Here is a 25290-nt window from a genome sequence, read left to right as displayed (position 1 = left end):
CAGTAGTAGTACTGGGCACCACTGAATTACAAGACACTCAGATCAGTGGATATGCTGTTCCAGTAGTACTGGGTACCACTGAATTACAAGACACTCAGATCAGTGGATATGCTGTTCCAGTAGTACTGGGTACCACTGAATTACAACACACTAAGATCAGTGGATATGCTGTTCCAGTAGTACTGGGCACCACTGAATTACAACACACTAAGATCAGTGGATATGCTGTTCCAGTAGTACTGGGCACCACTGAATTACAACACACTAAGATCAGTGGATATGCTGTTCCAGTAGTACTGGGCACCACTGAATTACAACACACTCAGATCAGTGGATATGCTGTTCCAGTAGTACTGGGCACCACTGAATTACAAACACACTAAGATCAGTGGATATGCTGTTCCAGTAGTACTGGGCACCACTGAATTACAAGACACTCAGATCAGTGGATATGCTATTCCAGTAGTACTGGGCACCACTGAATTACAAGACACTCAGATCAGTGGATATGCTGTTCCAGTAGTACTGGGCACCACTGAATTACAAGACACTCAGATCAGTGGCTATGCTATTCAGTAGTACTGGGCACCACTGAATTACAAGACACTCAGATCAGTGGATATGCTGTTCCAGTAGTACTGGGCATCACTGAATTATAAGACACTCAGATCAGTGATATTCTGTTCCAGTAGTACTGGGCACCACTGAATTACAACACACTAAGATCAGTGGATATGCTGTTCCAGTAGTACTGGGCACCACTGAATTACAACACACTAAGATCAGTGGATATGCTGTTCCAGTAGTACTAGGCACACTGAATTACAACACACTCAGATCGGTGGATATGCTATTCCAGTAGTACTGGGCACCACTGAATTACAAGACACTCAGATCAGTGGATATGCTATTCCAGTAGTACTGGGCACCACTGAATTACAAGACACTCAGATCAGTGGATATGCTGTTCCAGTAGTACTGGGCACCACTGAATTACAAGACACTCAGATCAGTGGATATGCTATTCCAGTAGTACTGGGCACCACTGAATTACAAGACACTCAGATCAGTGGATATGCTGTTCCAGTAGTACTGGGCACCACACAATTACAATTACACACTAAGATCAGTGGCTATGCTGTTCCAGTAGTACTGGGTACCATTGAAATACAATTAACACTCAGATCAGTGGATATGCTGTTCCAGTAGTACTGGGTACCACTGAATTACAACACACTAAGATCAGTGGATATGCTGTTCCAGTAGTACTGGGTACCATTGAATTACAAGACACTCAGATCAGTGCATATGCTGTTCCAGTAGTACTGGGTACCACTGAATTACAAGACACTAAGATCAGTGGATATGCTGTTCCAGTAGTACTGGGTACCACTGAATTACAACACACTCAGATCAGTGGATATGCTGTTCCAGTAGTACTGGGCACATTGAATTACAATTAACACTCAGATCAGTGGATATGCTGTTCCAGTAGTAGTGGGCACCACACAATTACAACACACTCAGAGAATATGCTGTTCCAGTCTTACTGAAGGTTAGGTACCAGTTAATACCATGCATTAAAGTCCATATATTACCTCTGAAAAAATATTTTTTATTTTTTTACTATAAACTCTTATTGGAGTGATGTGTCAAATACTGGTGTCATTTTATTCATTTCTGTTGATAAATAATGCAATCTTGCTATAAATTCACGGCTTGAGAAAAAAATCTCTGTTTGAACCACGCCCTCACCTGTGACGTCACGTGAGGCAATCGTTGTGCAAATCAATCTCTGCCTCCTCCCGTGTACATACACAAGCAACAATGGCGTCAAATTTAAACTCGGCGAGCGCGAATGAAGAGATAGTTTTTGGACTCAAAGTGTATGATTCAGATGATAATGGGGAGTCTTGAGCTCTACAGTACATGACTATTGTTCAGGAAATTCAGAGCCACGGCCGTATAGGTTTTGAGCCAGCGAGGTGCGAGGTATCTCCCCAACATGAGCTGCGGATCAATCGGCCAAGCGATGAAATACCTTCAGACCCAGGTTCACCCGAGCCTTCACGAGTGGGAAACACAGATAGGTAGTAATAAGAATCATTTAGGCCTTCGATTTTATGATAAATATGCCTAATCGAAATATTCTGAAAGCGGCTGTGTGAAACTCGAATTCATAACTCTGTCTGTCATCAGATGCCGATACGAGTCTGACTAAGCCTTGGTAACGAGAAGAGAGCACCCGGTATACGCACCACGTTGAACTCAGCATCGCACTAACATGTCTTGCGTATGCACATTGTTTTAAAATCGCATAAAAAATCAATTTTGACATTTATGTAATAAACAACGAGATGAAACCACGCCTATTTATTTCCCTTGTTGTTGTCCACTGTGTCATGGACGTAAAATAAACCTACACTGCTGTATGCACAGAACATACACACTATTTGTGTCGGAAGTTTACCGGTACAATTAGTCATCATCACCTTCCCTGCAGCTGTAGTTGCCCGGGGCCGTTTTGTCCGTGAATATAATCATCGTTGCTGGAGTTTTGATCTGCTTCTCCAAAGTTATCAGACGGTACTGGCACAGCAAACGACCTTCCCGCGTTCCGGAAATAACTACTGATATTCGCGCTGCGTTAGTTCCTTGAACCTTCATTCCTTGTTGAAAGACCAACAAAACGATCTGTGAAAGTTTTTTTCTCTTGACCATATTTGTTTGTATCGCAGGATTACTACTTTTGTAATGGAGTCAGGTTGATTCGTGTATCTCCACCGATCTTCACAGTATAGTTGAGCCTAGCCGGACCAGGTACGCGGGCTCTCCGACTCATTGATACCTACCAGACACTGTACACCGTCGTACGCTCGTACGTTTCGTGACATCGACACAGCCTTGATTTACATGTAATCGTGTCTCGCAGTCATACTGTGTTAGTCAATCAGTTTTCAAAGTTGGATCACGTATTTTGACAAGCATACCAAAAGATGTCTTCAGATAGCTAGAAACCACAAAGTATTGAGATAAAAGTTTCATGCCCGGTTTATTGAAGTTAAAAAATAGTGTTTCAATTGGCTTCAAACTCACAAAATACGGTTTCCAGTCACCTTGTGGAGATGCAAGAGACACACGTCAGACGCGACCCAACGTAGAAAATATGTCACGATGTCAACAGTAACAACACATAAATTTGTAAACAAAGTAGGTCACGGCTCTCTCGCTACAGGCTGGATAAGGCCACGATATCAACAGTTTGCATGAGTTTATTGATTGCAAGTCACTTGAAAATCAACAGAATGCACCTTAGTATAACTAAACTCTTACAAATTTCTTCATCATGCACATTGAAAGAACCACGGGGACCGGAGCATTCAGCATCATGCAATGCAATGCCTAGACTTGGTTCAAGTCTGTGATTTGTGAATGTTTGAGTGGAGTGAACGCAATGATTTGTATTTTGCTTTCATGTGAAACGCGCGCGTGAGTGGACGCGATGAGTAGGGTGAACGCGATGAGTGGAGTGAACGCTATACAGCGGAGTTTCACCCGACTAACTCACTACTGCGCAGACTCAAACGTGACGCATTCAATCGCTGGGAAAACCTGGCGTGAGCTGCCAAATTCCGGATAGGTTTGTACGAAATAGGAGAGACACAAAAGAAACTATTATAAATGATTTTATTTTTTTAAAATTCACCGACTTGAACCAAGTCTATGCAATGCCATGCTGCCATCACTAAGTTTTATCGCAATCAGCTTGGCTAGCAAATCGCTCGATTTTTCCATAGAATATTATCAAAAAATCGTAAAAGCTACCGTTTCTATCACTCAGAGAGCAATAGCTGTACATGATATAATCGTCTTGTGTGTCTGAGTTGTAGAAAAGCTATCATAAAGTCTCTCGACTCTCGTTGAGTGCACGGCATGGCAGCGGGGCAGCCGACCTGATTTACATGTAATATTCACGTAAACCACTGACCCCTTCTCGGAAAGTTCGCATAAATTACTGGATCTCTCTGATGTTAGGGTGGATGATGTCATTATTTTAGTCCTTCTTTGGTACTAAACTGGCTTCAAAGGGTAAACAAAAAGTTTTATGGCTCGGCGAGTTCGGCAATGCGTACCTAAGCTGGATAGAACGCATAGTACGCAACCATTGTATGGTATCGTAAACTTACGTGGCGCTGAGAGCGAGAGTATTGTCACATTGATTTAATCACCTGATAGTATCGCATCGTCCACCGTGAATTTGACCGAGGTCTTTTAGTTTGAGGCCAGTTCGCCACACTTTCATGAGCGTGGCGAACCAAGAAGACATTTTATTCGCCACCCAGCACTTTCTGTCGCATTTTGCGAATGTGGCGAGCGCTAGTGCGACCCTGTCACTGCACACTGCACTGATGGCCTCACATGACGTCATGTCACGTGACCATTTTGCGGCCAATATGAATTCAGATTTTTTCTGAGGACCAGTATTTCGAGTGTTTTATGTATGAAATATAATATTTTAGAAATGAATACCAAAAATAAATTTTAATTATTTGAGTATTATGGCTTTTTTACTAAACAATAGTATAAGGTTCAAATTAACAAAATCAGGTAATATATGGATTAAGTACAATGTATGATATAATAGTATATTATTAGAAATGTTCATAGTAGTGAAATAATCTCTGTTATTGGTGATCCGTATTGATAATTCCATAGGAGCAGGAAATCATACCAGTGTTTTGTAGTAGCTTAACTACACAAGGTTTGAATTATTTTATTAGGAATAATTTCAAAACATGAAAGGGCTAACTTTCTTGAATTTCAAACACACAGAAAAGCAAAGTCATAAATCCCTCTTGCTCCATTTATTGTTAATGTTGAGCTTAATACATTTTTCACAAAACGTGTTACTGCTTGATTTTTCAGTTTCCATTGTACACACTATTACATCCACAGCCTTTCATCTACGCTTCAACTGGTGATTTAAAGTTGACTTTATTTGTCATGATTAAAACTAGAATTATGATAAACAGCTACAAATTTCATAATACTCTATGGCAATGCTAATATATGAGTAATCTCAAATGCTGCTACATGATTGGTTGTTGGCTAGATTATAAATAGTGTAATATGATTTGTTGTTGCTATGATTCTCATTTTTAGGGTGCTTTTCTGGCAGGGAGTGCAACTCTTGTGCAAATATTGTCAGCATTGTTGAAAGCAGTGTATTTGCAGAGTGCTGTACTGTACAGGAGGATGTTCACAGATAAAGTAGTGCAGTCTTTCTATTATCAAGTACCTTGTAGTGCGGATTAAATTTTGAAGTACAGCTGTTTTTACGGCCTCTATGGGAGCCATCATTTATTTACGGCCTGGGGGGGGGGGGTTACTCAAAAAATGTAAAGCTACAAGGGGGGGGTGCTCAAAATGTGGTGAGAAAGAAGGGAGATTATTCAAGTTCTGGTACAAATTAAATTGAAACACCTCTCAGATTGCACACATCAATTTCTCAAAATTTTCCATGCAAGAGGGGACGGACGATATCCTCTCTTATGCTCCCCCCCCCCCCGAGTATTCTAACAGTTTTACAATAGTAAAAAAGTAAGTTGAAAACACCTCTCAGAATGCACCAGACTGCACCTTTGCATATCAATTTCTCAAAATTTTTTAAGGAACTGTTGTGATTTCATCCTTTATTATCACAGAAACATATTTAAATCGATTTCAGTTCAATTCATTTTGACATCTAACCATATCATATTCAGGCTTTTCATTAGAGGCTAGCAGCTGGAGAAATTGCACAGCTAGCGAGGTTGCAAACAATAATGAATGGATTATAAAAATACTGACTCTGACTGTTGGTCCTCTAATATCGTTTACAGAAATGTAAGATTTTGCAAATGACATGAAAGAAGGTCACAGATTTTCCATTCCTGCATATTCTTTGGTCTGGCAAACTGAGAACTGTTCTTTACAAAATGTATTATCATATTGTTTGGTTGTTGAAAATTGCAGTCAAAATTTCTGTGTTAGAGATGGGGGTTATTCAAATTCATCATGGTTGGTTGGGGGTACTCAAAATTTAAGAGTTTTCAATGAAAGTCCTCTGACCCCTCATGGTCGTAAATAATGATGGCACCCTAACTTGATGCAATGCTGAGAATTTGAACAATATCAATGTATTGAAAAAGATTCTTGGATCTATGTCGAAGCATGGTCGAAGTATTATCAGTCAGTGTGATTCAAAAGTTAACACAAGCCTCATACTATTTATAAAATGAACAATTTCAATCCTAAAACATACATACATACACACAGACGCCATTTTGCCACCTTATAAGAATACCTTCCATTTGCATATATACATATGCATATATGGGAGATAAAAAATTAGTACTTCATAAAGATAACACAGAAACTTGAACAAAAAGTAAATCATTGACAATTAGACCTAGTACATGTACATGTATGTAGGACTAGTACGTATAAACATGTAGGACTGTTACGTATAAACATGTAAACATGAATTATCACAATGCTGCAGTATTTTTGTCAACCCAATGTGACAGAGATCCACTGGGAAACAATGTGTTCTTAGCAACAGCTGCATGCACACCCTAGATCTGACTAATGCCTGGACAGGTCCTCATATTATCTTTGGAATTTTATTTTTGGTAGCATTGTATGATTACAATGGGTCATTGGGTTCAATTTTTTCCCCTGATGTATGAAGACAGAATCAATTTCAATGAAACCAATAAATCCCCCTTGTGTACATGACTCAAAAGCAGACTTGCTCTTCACAATTAAGCATAGGGAATCAGGAATAATATTTTACTAATAGTTAAAAAGCTAAATGGTTTGCATCAGTCCATGTTGATTAGTAACGCACACCCAGTGCTGTCATCATCAAAATCCCTAAAATACAGTAAGTTCAAGAGAATAAAGTCTGAAGAATATCAAAATTTTCAGTGAATGAATATCTGGTGACTATAACGCCATATAAATGCAGATTACTGATGTTTAGTTCACTGTGCATTGCCCTTGACCACATCATCAAGAAAACACACAAACAAAGAAGTTAACATCTGAGAAATTACAGTGGCTCAACTTTATTGATATAAGTGGGTAGGATACTGAGTAATCTGTAGGTTTTTGTTGCCATGGATACAAAGATGATGACACTAGGGAAAGCAAAACATAAGCCAGACCATGAATAATTTCTTTGTATGCTGAGAAGTGTCTTCCAGTGATGGTTATAGCCTGGTCCTTGAAAATTTTATGAGATGTCAGAGTGCCTGCATGTATAAATTATGGCAGATTTTATAACCACTTAAGGTTTACCATTTCCCAATTACTATACACTAAGTATAGCTGATAAAGTCTCCTGTGTGTTGGTAATTTTACCCCATAAGAGGGACCCAATTTGGTTGATCCCTATCGACTTCAATGTTGTAGTTGAATCCATTTTCAGGAAAAAGGAGTATAAGAATTACACATGTGTACATGTATGTAACAGGTTACCGTATGTTACTGCATAACAGTGCACAGCACAGAAACCGATGCGATGGGTATCTGATTTCTTCATGTGACTGAACTCTACACAGCTGTCAGTGGAACAATCCAGTCATACTCGGCATACATGTCATAGCAATGTCTGTGCATGGCCATGCAGACGTGTCTAGCTAAGAATTCAAGCAATGATCAGATACTGATATTTATTCTCAATCATTTCTGGAACAGCAGGGATTCTCTGCCGTCTCCATGTTTCAGGGGTCAGGGGTGTCCATTATCAGTCTCTCTAAGATGAGGGTAAAATCACTGTATACAGATTACCTGGCTATTAAAGACTTTCACATGGACATGGAAGCAAGCCATGCATTGCTCTTCAAACACAACGCAGGCACATGTATTTCATATCTCATCAAGATTACAACATAATTTTTCTCTGAGACTGTAATTGCATGACATACAAAAATTTTTTTTGTCCCATATTTTTTGTTTTCAGTACCTTAATAATGAAAAAGGTAATGATATTGACTCCCTGTCAGCAAGATGTGTCAAAATTTGATCACAGAACTCCAATTCAAATAGCTTGACTGGTTGAAAGTTGGTGGCAAACCTGTCAATGCACTGGTCTACAGTAGCAGGTCAATGAAACTTGGTGAACAAAACACGGAGGAAATATTTCTGTCAAAGCCGTCACTTTGACTTTAGAATACAGAAGATGAAGCCTGATTTGAATGAACACCGACCATAATTCTGTTTTGATCTTGGGAGTTTATGAAATCAGTAGTCCCACACTGGCTGGTCAACCCTGTCACCAACAGATGACCAACATTCAAATCAAATTACTTCAAAGTGTGCTATCTATTGTAACATTCAACAAGCACAACCTGATATGTGAGATACCTGTAACTTTATCATATAAATAATGACTGCATCTTTGTTTTCTCAAAAATACAAAATACCACAACTACACAGATTTTTTTTCCAAATTCTCAGAAGCAAGTCAGCAAAATGCCAAGAGTTCAGTTTTTAACACTGTCTCTACATAATACAGTGTTTACAAGTGATGAGCAACCTTACAGCTGGGCTTGAAACTCACCTTTGCAGCTCATCAGTGCCTACATATAGAGAGTTTGCAAATCAAACTCAATTTTGTAAAGCATCTTTGTATGAATAGCTTATGCCAAAGCTCAGACCCAGGACGATTCACATCACGTCTTTGAATAAAATAACACATTTACCTTTGGCAAATCAAGATCTAATGGAAAAGTAATTCTAAAAAGTTTCAGTGCATTTGCTCATCATACAGCGACAGTCCATTGCTCATGAATATGTAAACTACTGGTAACTTTCATCTATCAGGGCCAGAGGTGTGGCTTAACTGACCAATTACAATTTAATGACATCATTATCGAATCAAAATCTCATTTTTACCAGCAACAAAACACTTACACAGAACTATAAAGACAGAATGGGTGTCATCATTCATTTATCATTCTTTTTTGTTGTTTTATTGTTTCCTTTGTCGACATACATGTACACGATAGAGACACTATAAATCAATGCATTATATGTCTATAATATGAATTATAGGGAACAATGAAGCCATTAATCCCGGGCAGAAAAGATTAACTCTTTTGTATAGTTACCAAGCTTATTACCCATGATGCACTTTGCTCTTTTCATGATTTCCTCAAAACCTGCAGTCGTGGGAGTATACGTTGAAATTATTAGTCAAAGAGATGCGCAAAAAACTGATGTGTCTGTACCTGCAATCTGAAATTCATGAATGCACACAGAGTTGAATTGAAGCAGTACAATTGCTGGGCCTCTTTCCATCGACATGCATAGTACATGTATGTATGTACATGTGCATGTACTAAGCAAGGTTGGAGGATGACGGGACTTGGATTCTGGTTCCTAGAGATTCTACATTACATGTACAATGATTTGCTATCCCTTGATAGAGAAGAAGTGAAATTTGAAAAGTTTTGGACAAAATAAAAAACAGCAAAAAAACCTGGCACACTGAAAAGTTTTGGACAAAATAAAGAACAGCGAAAAATCTGATACTCACCACCCTATCAGAGTGACTTTTGCACGAGTACATAAGAACACACACTGTCATTTTCTATGATGGAATGTATTTGCACAATGCACTTCATAGATTAACATGTCATTACCCTTCAAGAGAGTAGTACAAATGACCTCACTCAGATTTGTTCAAATGACATTGAAATTTGCATTTGGTGAAATTTCTTCTTTGGTCCAAACATCTTTAATGAAGTCATTTATTTATTTGTCTCATAAAACTTCTTGGAATTTCATGGCCCTACCAGCTATGTTTAGAAACACCGAGAACAAAGACGATGTTTCTGACATCATAATAAATACACATATACACGTAGCTTGGGGGACCCTGGTAAAATGACTCGGGACTCCATTTTATTGACCATAGCAAAATTACTTATGACATTCGTTAAACAAATTCACAACAGACAGCATTCTTAAAATTCTTCATGGCGTGGTTTGATCACAATGTTTCAAAAAATGGCATCGCTAAGATAGTTTATGCATCATACTCGGTTTGATTTAAAATTCTTGTGGCATTACCTGCGGTGAAACAATGGATGCACATATTTTTGAAGGACATTATATATAGATACACTCTTTACATTGTACCGGTACTTGAGAACAACTGAACCAAAAAAAATTATAATCAGAAAAATAAGCTGCAAGAATATAATGTATGAACTGGATATTATAAAATTTAGGGTTTAACAAAATTTTCTACACTTTTAAAATTATTAAATTATGGTAGTCTTCTACTTAACGTTAAATGATCTGTACACAAAAAGGGTCATCATGTAATGTCATTACTTTGTTTCTTTAAATGTAGAGACAAGTAATTATGCATGTAATATTTTATTGTGTACAGTTAGTACTTCTCCCAATATTGAAGCACATATGATATTAAAGTCAGAGAATTGATGCAGCTTTCGTCTTATTAGCATTTCTATATCCATCTATTCACAATAAATGTATACACGTTTCCAAGCCGTGTCAGATGATGAAGCATCATTGTGAATAATGAGTTGAAAAGTAATCAGTGATTGTAACTCCTGATACAGAGTGGACAAATCAAAAACAACGCTGCAAATGGGGGAAAAGATTTTGGAAATCCATCATAGAGACATTAATGCTATTGAAAATTTTTCAATGTGGTAGTTGGTGTGGGTATAAGTCAAAGGGATGCAACAGAGGCCGATATAAGAAATTGTTTCAAAGTTCTAATAATTGTGTATCACATCAGCATATGATGCACCAATAAACGGACTGAAAAAATGCCAAACGAAAAAGGTTACCTCCAAGTACTCACTGGTACTGTGAATGTCAACAAAACATAGAGGAAGCACCGTGTCATACAATATCCAAAGTTAGCTTTATCATAGACCCTAGAGAAAACTAGGGTCTATGGCTTTATCCGTTAAAAATTTGAATTTGAGTCATCTGTAGCATCTTTGGTGTGATGCTCAGTTTCCTAAATAATTATATTCATTGATGCAATGTGTTCATCAAGTGCATTGTTTGACAAACAGTTATATATTTGTTTATCAATGGAGAACATTCATTGGACAAAATCACACGTCTTATAACCTGCAAAGTACTTCTTTACAGTACACTGTATCAGAAATTTGACAGGGAAACTGTGAAAGCAAAGATATTGCACAGGGTTACAGAAAAGCAAAAAATGGCCAGCAATCTTGACTTATATAACATTATGCACCCTATTGCATTATATTACATTACACTAATCCACTGCAACACAACTGATGCCAGTAATTTTGTAAAAATCTGCTGTTAAAGAGGGTTGAGGGAGTAAATTGTTGACCTGTCCCTTTTTTGACTGTCTAATAAAATCAAATGGTTGTATCTTTAGCTTTTAACTATATCCAGACATACATTTATTTTTACCCATTTCAGTAATCAAGCTATTGTCATTTACAGTGATGCTGTCACCAACTCTTACACAAAAAATTCCACTTTATAAATTACAAAATTAATAATTTTAAATCACTGAATAATTTCAAATCATGATACTTCTCCATTCAACAGTTCAAGACTTTTTATATTTAATTGTCAAATTTAATATGATTAATGAAAATGCAAAATTCAAGCCCCTCCTTGAGTGGTGACATTATATGATACAATATCTTTGTCATGTACCAGCGACCCCACATACTAATTTATATAATTTCTTCCATTAAAAATATAATATAGAACTCCCAAATACGAAACAGCTTCCCTTTATGAGAGTTAAAAATTATACATGAGCCAAACAACTAATAAAATTGTGTGAATTTACAAAAAAAGTAATGTACATTGGAAGACGTAATAAACAGATGTTCATTATTTGATTTTGCTGCATTGATGACTCCAACTGCTGAAGCTATTTAATAGTTATGACGGCCCTGCATTGTAAAGCCTGTGTTTTGTCACAACTGCTTCATCAAAATAAATCAATTTATCTATTTGGAATGTGTTATTTTGGAGTTAATCTAATTTCACACTTTAACGTTTTCCATGACCTAATTTCTCCTTCTTTTTTGAATATGAATATAATTTTGAACAATACCAAATTGAATACAAGCCTGTTTCTATGTCTACCTTTCGGTTTGGTTTTAGAGGGTTTTAAGGAAGCTGTCTGGCACCTGCTACAAATTTGCTGCCAGACTGCAATCTTCAAATATCGATGTTGAGAATAAAGGAAAATCCACCATTACTACTGGTAGTTTGAGTATAGGGGGCACTCATCCAGTGTTACCAGCCTTCCTGAAAATACCTTGTCATCCTGAAAAAACTAATAAATTCTCTTCGAGCATTCAAGTTTCTGGGCACTCCGATATTACAGCCACTCAACACAAAGAAAGATAAGGATAATATTGCAGGCCCCAGACTCTGCATTGGACCAGCTTCAATATGACAATGCATTGATGTTGGTTGCCATAGAACAATTGGATGGCAGCTTATGATTGGTGACTGAGAAAGACCAGCTAATTCAGTGATTTGCATACATGAGTCCCAGGGGGGCCAAAGTATCTGGTGTGGATATCTAATTGAGAACACATAGTAAAACATGGATACAAGTCAATGTTAAACCTCTTGCTTCTCCTGGATATATATCAAATACAGTTCTAGCCAGCATGCTACACTTCGGACAGTTTGAGGTATGTTTTCAACATTTTTGTTCTTGTCCGTGTGTGGTGTTATTTCAACTATGAGTTCTGCTGTCACCCAGAATCTGACAAGATAACCAAGGATGGTAGCATGCATGTATATATCATGTCAGTGTGGGTGGGTGGGAAAACAGTGGAGTGTGCTACATGTTTGCATATATTAACCCTGAGTGTTGAGGCCATTGCCAGTATATGGGCCTGAATTGTTCAGACCAAGAACCCATTGACCTTACCCTGCGCCCATGGATTTCCATTTACAAACTGTGCAGTGTCATTGTTATATAAACATTGGTAATTCAAAATTTCTGGTGGCAGGAATGCTAAGCATACTTGACATTGGCATGGCAGTGACATAAAACAGACTATGATACTGAGATGCTGGAAATTTTTTCATGCATTTTGAAAATTAAGTTGGATATAATGTAAACGTAATAAAAAGATCTGAGAGTATCGGATGCAACCGTTTCTGAGGATACCATTAATATGAGTCTGGTACAAAATGACACAGAATAATATCAATATTAAAGGGAAAAAAATGCTCATTCAGTAAATGTAAATATCCATCTTTTTGTTTTCAAAAGAAAGAAAGGTACACCGCAGTGTTTTCATTGCTTTTCCATTACTTACCTTGCATAGACAAACAATGTGCCTTCAACGTTAGTCTTCTCCTGTCAAAACAAAAAAAAATACAGAACAAATATTATTTGACCCATGGTTAATTTATCATATCAGACAGAAGCTATACTCATCAACCAAATGTTAAGCATTTTTCAGTATGGTGAATCAATGATTATAACCCTGTGAAATTATTTTTTTTTTATGTTGGTCACAACAGATAATAGCTTGCTTGTTTCTCTTACAAAATTTCTCTTATGGTACAAAAGTGCCAGTAACAATTTGTGCACAATCTGACATTTTGGTTTCCATCATTTATTATTGGAACAGCACAATTTCTTTTGAAAAAACAAAAATTGTTGGCATGTTGGTCGAGCTGGGATTGGCAACATGTAGTTGGGTAAAGGGACTAGTTTCACCATGAACTAACTTCAGCGTTGAAAGTTAGTACCACCTGTGCCATGGCGGTATAGTTATGCCTGATATACCAAACAGCACATACGGCAGCTTGCTAGAGTCACGTTGCCGAGTGTGTGCTCTGCCTGGCCATATTGAATGACACAACCTGACCAGTATAATTCTAATGACACTAATGAGTGCAGTCACTCTCAAATTAACCACCATGGGCATTAATAATTTCGCACCCTCTACATTTTGTAGACAAATACCCTAAATTTAGCACACTGGCACTACAATCACATCTGTCAAAATTGAAGTGATCAATTGTGCATCATGCTAGTACAGATTAGCAGAGAAAGATTTTCATTAAAAACATGCACAATTGTGACTGTTGGCTCAAATCAAATCGTACACCGCCAGTTTTATTATACTTTCAATGGCAATACGTGTGAATGCAGTCATTGTAAATATAGCCATTTGAAGTCTAGCAAATTATTCTTCTTTATAAATTTCTAAATTCGTGGATGTGGCTAAGTCATGATTTAGACAGCTGTTGTTTAGTGGTCATCTTTTCATTGAAAAAAATTGTCATTATCATCATCATGATCATTGATATTTCATACCAATGTTTACAGTAACACCATACAGCATTTTAAAAATCTATACATGTGATAGTAGTACTGAAAATTAACTTAATGTTTGTTGCTTTTTGGGAGGGATGGGACAACAAAAGCAATGAGAATTGCATCCCATAATCTGTTTAAATTGCATAAAATTGTGAAAGGTTTTTCATATTTGCAATACATTAAACTTAATATATCTAAAAATCATGAAAATGATGCAGTGTTCATTAATGATTTCTCCAATTCTAGAGATGAGACTGAGAGCTGATGGCTTCAATAGTTACATTTATTGATTTAATCATATCTGATCATTTTCTGAGAATTAAAAACTTTTTAAAACATTGCAAGTCACAGATATTCCTAAACCAAAGAAATCATACAAGATGTCATTTACGTCTAATTATATCATATTGATAAAAGCAAAACTGTTGCATTATTTTCAAGAAGAGGGAACTCATTTCAATAAACATGGTTTAAGTTTAATCCTCACTGCAACGGCAGTCGGAAGATTGATAAAATGAAATTAATCAACAAATGACGACCAGTCTAAATATAAGTTCATTATTCTATGTGAATACCAATGGAATACATAGAGCTTGTCAGCTTCACAAAGTTTTACCAACGGGACCCAAAGGCAAAGCAGAGATTACATTTTCACCGAAAATGTGAGCATATAATGGCAATAAAGTGTGTACATATATTGGCGATAAAAGGAATACCTCAATGATGCCCCTGAGAGGGTTTTCAGATGCTAATATTAAAATGATTTTAAATTGAACCCTGCCGTAACGTGTAGGTCAATAACGGCAACTTATTTGTTCAAACACAAATGTACAATGGACCATTGGTGCTGCAAATCAAACACCTGTCACAAGTATACAATTACCATTGCTGTGCAAAGAAACATCATCACCATACTCCACTCCACTTCAACAGTAATGCATGAAAACCTATACCCCTGTCTGCAGCAAAGCAGCAATGTTGACTTGGATTAAACAATATGAAAAATTTACCAAAAATGTATTTGAGGTATGGGAGACTAGGCAACTCTCAATTTGAAATCACTCTCGCTCAACGACAGCACTGTGATGGCAAAACTCTTAAAAATTTTATGGAATGCATCAAACCAGTCAACCCAAATTAATCTAGATTACTGAATTTTCCTGTTTACATAAAATACCCCCCCACCTTGCACTACCTAGTGTGAAATCAAACTGAGAAATATTATGTATGATTGTGGGAGAAAATGGTCGTATAGTCTCTCTTTGATGATTTCCTGATCTTTGTTAAGCCTTCTGTCTTTTTACCACCATCATTTATAAAGTAAACCATCAAGAATAATACATGGCTCAACTGCTGATTGTAAATCACATGAACTCTGACAGTCAAATAGCACCAGCATATTAACAGCCACATATTTTCCAAGAATAGGCTACCATGTACCATTTTGACAAACATTACCACATCTCTAATTCTTCACAGGCAGTCATTACCAGTACCTTCACAGAACAAAGTCAAAAGAGTTTTCTGAACAATTTCAAAGGTATTTTGTTGGGGACCCTCATCTGGTATCTTGGTTGACATGAAAGGAAAACTAATCAGTTTAATTCTCTGCAGCAGATGTGAAAGAGATTTATTTCAATCTGCTACTGCCATAACGCAATGAAAAGTGATACTGGTAAAAGGCGGTTCAGACATTAGTCACTCTGGCACCTGTCTGATGCCTTCCTCTGTCAACTCAGAACAAGTGCTATCCCATGATGCCTGTGCTGTGAGTCTGTGCTTTGTAGCATTCTTTCTAATCTGAATTATTCAACATTGGAAGCCCGACTGTATGTTATGCAAGCATCACAGCAAAGTGAAAGAAATTCTACCATTAGTTTATGTCTTTTGGGCTAAAGCAGCAACAATGTGTTAAAGTTTGTCATGTCGATATTTTAACCAGAATATCTTGTCAAATTAAAAGTGTATGTACACATTTAAAATATCACGTGTACTGTGGTGTTACAAGCCCAATTCATTTTGTCATTATTTCCATAGACAACTACATTTTGTTTAACTTCTGTTCACAGCAAAACATCAGAGAATGAACTTGACATTGGGTTTGAATATGTCACCATTAGAGCGCATAATGAATTTAATTTAAACAATCACAGTGCTGACAACCAATACCAGATGTCATAAATATTTTGGTAATTAAATCTGTATGTTCTTGTCAGTCCCATCTACAATGATATAAATGTACATTCAAAACTAACTGAATCAATTACAGCTCAGAAAATTGAATTTGTTGCTTACTCACAAGCCTGACAGCTAAAACTTGGGACATTGGTGTTGATTAGATGCTTTTGAAAATGAGTAGTAGATTGATTTTAGCAAATTTTATTTGCGTTATTACAGCAAGAATGGTTATGTGACAACACTGTATGAATCACCAACTCTGTGCCAATGAACAGAACCACTTTCATGTGTCGTCAATACCAAGTCCTATACCATGCATTGACTGAGCTAGAAAAGCACTGTTATCAACCAGTTCAAGGACCGGTGACTGTTACACAGTTTACATGCATGTCTACTGGTCTGTAGCCAAATACCCTCGTGGCAAAAAAAAAGTGTGAAAAAAATCTTATCGTCTGAACGCCATTAGAACAGACTTTGATAAGTCCTATGGCCTTACATGTACATCCTGTGGAATTTCTTCAGGATAAAAGGGAAATACATTTGTACCATCCACTTGCTGTTTGTACATGTATATTGCAGGTAGCTGATTGAACATCAATAATGTGCGGGCAAAAATGTCGTATTCAAATGTACATGTACTTCACTCTCATGTCTCACGAACTTCACCTAAAATCATTTTATAACACTTACACATTGTATTTCAAAGTAAAATACACCCAACCTAACCTCATTCTGTATCAGCAGTAACCTACAATCCATACATGTAGGTATGCTGATGATCGGTAATTATGTCACTATGAAATCACGCATACGGTCAGACCACATCCGCCACTGCATACCCCCTCTGAAATCAATCTTTGTACAGCGCCAACTCAAAAATGACCCAACTAAAAGAATGAAATTAATTGAAACAATGTATCCAAAATGACTGTTACGTCACTTTAAAGATGCATTGAACCACATGTACCCTGAAAGAATAGTGTAGTGCCAGTGCCACACCGGCCAAGTACACGCCTCACAATATCACGATATTTTGCAACACATAAAACTGTTTAGCGAGATGTTATGATATAAAAACATGTAGTGCAATTTTTGCACACAGCAATCAAAATACAGCCACCTCCAACCCATCCCCCCTACGCAGAAGTTGCGTTTGCCGTGCCCATGTTTTAATTATCCACGGCTCCTAAGTAAGGTGGAACATTTTGCTTACTTATTTTGGCTTAGGGTTATATACATGTAAGGTGGCTACATGTACACATAGGCCACAATCATTACAAACAAATTTTTGTATTTGAATTTTCTGTCGAACAAACATCCAAAATTCCACATGGTACATCACTACAACGACATAAAGTTCTGTTGATGATGAATCCCTTGTATAAAAACTTGCTAGTATTCTCTGTCTAACAGTCGCTTTACTGCCAATAGTGATCACTATCCAAAATTCATGCTCCTCACATTTCCAAAACCTTTCCTGAATATCTGTTGTTTCCATTGTAACAATAAACAGTTACTGCAGTATCATCCATTAAAGCTACCACTAAAACAGTGAAATTAAGAGCAATATCATAAAAAAGCGATAAAACACCATTATGGAATGACTGAAAATATTGACAATCAGTGACAGCTTAAGCAATGTTTATTTGACTGACCACAGCACTTAATGCAAATGTAGCGTAGGAAATTACATCAACATAAGTTATTTACATTAACACAAAGCATCATCTGCAAACCACATGACACAGATGGTGTAGCATCAATATTTTTCCCTGCATGCATGGATTGTGTTGTGTGTGTCATTGTTCAAATATCGATGGATTATACAAACCAGTAGTTCACTTACACTGAAATTCAAGAACACTTACAACTGTACGCCTGGCATATTGTCTACACGATGTGTCATATAGATAGATGCATTTGGAAAGCTACAGAAAGGCAATTTTGAATTTCAACTGTTTCCAATGACAAATGGGGTAGATGTAGTTTGTCATAAAAGCTAAAATTCTCCTGATTTCCTTATTAGTAAGAGAATTAAATAACAACAATATCCAATAATGACATTAATTACATATGATTCTGACGTGAACGCACAAATTCTTCTTTGATAATAACAGTATTTGGAGCTTTGAAGTGCGATTGAAATCTTCACTGCATACGGTTTGAACTTGGCTATAGCCAGCTTGATGAGCTACATGTATTCTGTAGCATACTACCGGTAGTAGGACTAGGAGTGGAAAATGTAGTTGATAAAACTACATACTGTTTGATCATTTGATCAAAAGGTTTAAACTGCACACTATGCACATGTAAGATCGTCTAACAGTTGTCTACTATATACTGTAAGACTATGCACATGTAAGATCGTCTAACAGTTGTCTACTATATACTGTAAGACTAGACATTATCATTAACATCATTATCAGATTATTATTATCATTGTTGTTATTGTTTTTTTTTCACTTTCATGGATTATTTTCATTGTTATTACAGCTAAATAGTGTTGTAATAATAATAATAATAATAATAATAGTTGTTGTTGTTGTTATTTTTATTATCATTAATATTATAAGACATGGTTTCTCAGAATGCCTGATATGATTAGTTGATACAGATGTTGCAATCAGCCTAAAAAAGAGCAGTTACATATGCTTTCTCTCACTGTTCTTTCTGAGCCATCGTTTCTCATTTCCGCAGCAAAGCCTGCAAATTAACCATCATGATATTCGCTGAAAGGTCTCCTGGTTTTCCAAAGTGATTCCCATGCTTTTATCTGTGCAGTTGATCACTCTACAATCTATCTAATCTTCTCCAGAGATGAGATCTAGCTGTATTGGTAAATGCAATCGGCTATAAATCCTATCTGCCATTATAGCAGGGTTTTTTTTTCTTTATAAGTATCATGGGTCAGCCACTAGTTCTGCAGGGCAAAATTTTACAACTTCATTTACATGGAACTCTTGAGGGTAAACTTTCACATAGATTGAAATTCAGGGAAATCAAATCAAAATTAAATGGAAATTTCCATTTCAATTTTATAACATTCATCAGATATTTAATACTGGTACATGTACATGTATGTACCCTGCATCACATTTTGACAGACAAGATTTCGTCAAAATGATTGATAAAATTTCAAAATCAGAAGATCGGCTTGATTACTTTCAGCATATTTATTTTCAATTCATATAAAAACACCAGTTTGAGGAAAATAAATTACAAATCAGCAGCACGCTGAGTGATTGCACCAACAGATTCTATACAGTATGTCTATGTGTGTGTGTGTATTCTGCCTGTAATTGACTTAAAACATGTCACATTATTCCAATATTATAATGTGATCTCACAAACTGTCAATCTTACATGTGTGTCTTTCTAAGAAATTTTGGAGTGAAAATCAATGAAATTGCCACAATCACATCGGCTGAAAGAGACTTTCATATGAAACAAATCTAATTCAGATGAAGGCAATACTGTGTTCTTGTTTATTGCTATAGTTGGTATTTCAATCACTGAAATGATCAAAGTGCTGCTAGTTTTCTTGGAAAATATGAATAGTGCTTCGACTTGGATGATTTTGTCATGAGAACATGGAATTTATTTCTCTTACCGGTATGTTATGAAAACTTGACACCACGAATAAAAGTCAGTGAAACTGAAAAAGCTGCATGTATAAGCCTAACATAATCCATTCTCGCGAGCCAGAGCAATAATTTCCGCTCCGCTGACCTACGCAAAAATCTCTAAACGGGTAGTGCTGAGTTGTTGCCGTAAAGAGGCACATGGTTTACGACAATGACCATAATCATAATATTAAAGTTTGAAGGCTTTGGTTTATAAGGCCATCACAAGTGCTTCATTTCTTTCACTGTCCAAACCGATGAAACATCATTGCCTCCAGATTATTGTTGATGTGTTTTACATATCTGCTTCTTCACAATAATTAAAGACAGTTTCTTCAGGGCGCTGTAACATCTATTGCAATGCTCACCTCACAAATTAACATACAACTAATTTGATAACTTGGATTTCAGTGGTTTCACTAAGATGCCATGATGTTGGTTTCTGTTTAAATGACCGAAAAAAATGCATCGTATTCTCAGATTCGTTATGAATGGAAAAACCCATGGAAGTTGTCTGACAGTAAACCAGAATCTTGAATATAACATGTACACTAGGAAACTGGACTGTAATAGAAATTGTCATAAACATTATGGGGTCGATTTTTATGGCTTATTTACACGTGTCATTTTTATAACCTGCTGCAGTACAAGGTACATGTACTAAATGGATTGGTAAAATGACTCTGTGAACTTTAGCAGAGATTTGTGAAAATTGTTTCCACAAGGAAGATAAACTGTCTATAGGAATTGAGTTAACCAACAGGATACAAGCTTGGGAGATGATGCAATCTGCCAGGCCTAAAGCTGTGTAACATATCAGTGTATCTGTAACTTATGATTCACTTTCAGTATTTTTTTGTTGTGTCTGTGAAATAGTTTGCTATCTACTCCCCAAATCAATTCAAAATGTACAGTATTGGATTTGAAAACACAACTTGTATGCTGGTATAAATGTCAAATATTATTGCACAGCAAACTCTCAGTCTTGGTTAGAATTCATGTCAACTGTGGGATATGATTCCATATTGTACATACTCCATGTCTTGGCATGGCTAATTCCAGTACTTACATTTCCAAATACTTCCCAGAAGAAAATGTGACTTTTCCTTAAACAGAAACTATGAAAATACAATGTATCAACAACTGTTACAGGCAAGTTCCATTGAAGTCAAACTTGTTCATATCATCAACATATTTCCTAATGCATGTATCAACACATCAAAGTTTTCAAACATTAACCAAACCTTTGACATTGTAACTCTCCTCTATTATTCAGGTGTCTTGCTATTAAAGTTTGATTTACCAATACATTTACCATGGAAATCAAGAAAAATAATTATAAACTATAAATGAATTAATTCCCAATTGGTTAAATGAACTAGTGTCAATACACGACATGAAATCAGAGTCAAATTACATTAGCGATATAATCTGCCCTAAACCATAAAATGAAATCTGGGTAATTTATGAGGCATTATGAAATCAAAGAAACACCTCCCTTAACTAACCCTAGAACCTCAGCGATCATGAAATGCAATTGACATGCTATTGCTGTGTTTTCAAGATGTCATTTCAGTAGCAAATCATACTTGTTTATCTTGATATGATTAATATTATTAATGAAGCTGATTTCACACTCGTGATATATCATTATACCAGTATAAATAACATTACCGACTACTGCTCCTCTGCTCTGACTGCGGGAACAATGTTACAACACTATCCGGTAAGTCAAAAATTTGTACAGTGGGAAAAACATAAAAGATTTCATATGACTGTTCCTATTTCAACATTTTATAGGCTCCAGGTAGATATTTATTTCGGTACAGACTTTCATAACCAAATGCTTCTATCTTACTGCAAGGATAAAGGTTATACATGTATATATGTTAAAGAGCAAAAACATACATGTACCATTTCAAAACAGTAATTTACATAACATGTATATTGACTTATTGTTAACAGATTATTCAAATTTTTGGAAATAATTTTCCTGCCTAGCAGTTGTAGTATTTTAATTCAGGAAAGCGTTAAATCAAACAAATGCTAAAGTGGTTCCCAGACTTTTAATTTTGGTACATGTATATCGGCCTGGGCTTTCCTTTGTGTTATCAGAGGAAATCATATTTTGGGACACCCAGAAATGATATATTCATGTACGGTACAAAACCTACAACACCACAAAAAACGATGTGAAATCTATCTGAAGTTCAACGCACTAAATATTTATACCAGTAGCTTAATCTAGGCCCATTCTCTCATACCACACTGTACATCTGGCAAACTTGTCTTCTCCAGGCGATGATTTCTTCAGAGTAATTCAATCTGTTATCTTCCCTGCTGAACATAATTAAATTTCCCTTGCTTGTAATTTACGATTCCAATATGCTTGATTTTCAATCAAAGCTAGCCTTCTTGCTACTGATTCAATTTTCCCTGGCAGCAAAATTCAAACCAGCAGCTTGATTGCCATTTTTACCAAAAATGCTAGTTCATGCTCAAAGCAAAATGTCACTGTCATGTACATTAAAGGCTGAACTACTGTTGGAGATATCTTTTTTTTTTGGTGGCTGATGATTCTGCAGGGCAGTAATCAATAACCTAAAGTCAGTAGCATGAGCCGAGAGAAAAAAAAACGGCTAAAAGCATTTACGTGTAACAGTGGCTAATGGTGTTCCAACAGGTAACAATTACTCCCTATCGTCACGGTTTGTGCGTTATGTTAAAACAACAATAGCAGTTCACTACTTAGCTGGGGAAATTGGCAAAGTGGATCATACTAATGCAAAAAACCTGGAAGCTGCAAAAAAAGAAGAGAAAAAATTCCTTATCTGACAAATCCAACAGCAGAAATCTTCCACTTGACCTACTTGATTATCTCATTCATTTTTCTTACAATTATAAATTTGGCAGACGTGACTATTTTTTTACCATATTGTGGCAATAACTATGGCAACTATTGAGTAATATTCAAGCCTAAGACTTGTATATATTCCACAAGAGAGCTGCAGCATACAATAAATAAAGCTTACAATTGTCCTAAATGTGTATTTACTCTGAGTACAAACGCTGTAAATTAACAAAATATGAGTGCTGTCAATTTATCATTTCACTCTCATCAATATCAGTTTCAATTTCCAAACAAATTTAAAAATTCTATGTTTGGTTCTTCTAATAAATTCCTACAAGTTTCCGATCACATCAACAAAAAGATGACATGGTCATACTGTACATATACATGAATATGAAGTTTTAATATTGATGTTTAAGATGACAATAACACACAATACAGGCAGATGAATCTACATGTACATTGTATGAAACACAATTTTCCCCAAGGAAACATTCCATAGTGACCAAGTTGATGGCATATCAATATTACAAAATATTCATTATATAGAAGTTAATTCTGATTTGGTGTTAAGATGAGATACCAGTGGGAACATTTATATTGTATTTTGATGAGATTTTTCTTTAATCACATTAAATCGATATGAACTGCAATATTTTTAGTTTTTTAGTTTTTTTCACACAGTAGTTTTTAGGTTTTTGGGGGGTTTTTTTTCGGGGGAGGATTGGAAATAACACCTTTTTACAAAATCCATTTTTTGTTACACAGTCGAGCCATCTTTAACCATCAAATCGATATCCATCATAAATTTACGATGCAATCTGAAACGTGATCCTGTTTTTATGACATTTTGTAATCTGAGACAATGAGGACAGAAATCTTGATTCCTGTGAGGAACACTGAGGCTAAAATGTAATTTCCTTTTGCTTTGGAAGACACACATCAGCAGCTCACATTCAGACATAATTTATTACCAACAGCCACATACATGACTAATAGTCTACACAGTATATCCATACATGATCATATGTCCAAATTCTTCATGTGCAGTTCCACAATTACATTTACAACAAGAAATATCTGAAAAGATTTTTTTTGGTTATTTGCCTGATGAGAGAAAACAAACGTTTTTATCCATAACCATTGGTATACTTGCAGTTTTCACAAAACATATTTTCAGCTTTTGTTCTGAAATGTTCCAGAAAAGCAGATGAGATTTTCAAGGGAAACCTGAAAGCTATTAAGAAAAGAAGATTTCAAAATCCTTACTTTTCACTTAACATCCTACACTCATTGTGCACCAAAATGCCATCATCAGTTTTTATTACTGCCAGGAGTTAGAGCTCTGTCTTGAAATTTCATCAATAAAATATTCATGGTGTTTCCAGCTGTACATCAAATCAACATTGAAATGAAAACATGACTGGGACAGCTGTACCATAACTGGCTGATGTTTTCATGTCAGTAAGGGCAGTTCCACCTCAGGATATGTTTTCACTTCACTTCACTTCACTTCAGTTTCTGTTTTCCCAAATCCCTCTCCCCCACCTAAATAACTTATGATCTGAAAATGGTTTCACTTCCAAGTGCATATACCTACGACCGATATTCAACTTTCATGTACAATTCTAGCATAGTTTTTCCTCTCTTCCATCTATATAAAATGTATACCAGTATTGAGTAATACAGAAATATATTGAGTACATATACCGGGTATACACATATATTTGTAGATATAATTTATCATAATTAAGTATACCAATTTACAACAAGTACCGGTAGTTATCTGAATATAATATCACGCCATACAGGTGATATGAGTAAGTATTCCTCAAAAAGACACAGGTTTATGGACATTGCATAACAGAGGCTAAGAGTCCTTTGGAGACTGTAATTTCGGGGAAACAGAGAAGGTCATAAACATAATTCAATTTATATGACAAATATTGCTGGTGAATACCAGAGGTGTTTCAGGAAAATACTGATGGTCTACTTTCATACATAATGATTTTGCATAGATATTTTTGAGATGTCATTGAAAGAATGACAACTAAGTTTTACTTCATAAGTTTGTAGTAACGTCGTTAACAGGTGTAGAAACCATTTACATAATGATTGTAGATATACCTCAGTTGAAAAAACAATAAAACTAAAACATTATTCCATTGTGTGTACACAACGTCATGATAAAACAGTATCTATTATACAGCAGCTACATTTGTGAGCAGCCTGACAAAGCCACTGAGTTTTCA

The 25290-nt window shown here is 36.1% G+C and overlaps 2 protein-coding genes across 3 annotated transcripts in view; one reads left to right on the top strand and one right to left on the bottom strand.

Annotated features, from left to right (window-relative positions):
- Positions 1–25290, bottom strand: part of LOC139135806 (mRNA-decapping enzyme 1B-like) — a 55951-nt gene that overhangs the window by 18824 nt on the left and 11837 nt on the right. The window contains exon 2 of the mRNA XM_070703533.1: positions 13374–13414. Within this exon, the coding sequence (XP_070559634.1) occupies positions 13374–13414 (41 nt within the window). The remainder of the gene's footprint in view (positions 1–13373; positions 13415–25290) is intronic.
- Positions 12614–25290, top strand: part of LOC139135804 (voltage-dependent L-type calcium channel subunit alpha-1D-like) — a 169733-nt gene continuing 157056 nt past the window's right edge. For both annotated transcript variants that reach the window (XM_070703524.1, XM_070703522.1), the window contains exon 1: positions 12614–12737. The gene's annotated coding sequence lies outside the window, so the exon portion shown is untranslated. The remainder of the gene's footprint in view (positions 12738–25290) is intronic.

Source organism: Ptychodera flava, chromosome 6 (assembly GCF_041260155.1).
Source record: "Ptychodera flava strain L36383 chromosome 6, AS_Pfla_20210202, whole genome shotgun sequence".
NCBI lineage: Eukaryota > Metazoa > Hemichordata > Enteropneusta > Ptychoderidae > Ptychodera > Ptychodera flava.
Note: the sequence above shows the minus strand (reverse complement) of the source record. Positions and strands in the feature narration are given on the sequence as shown.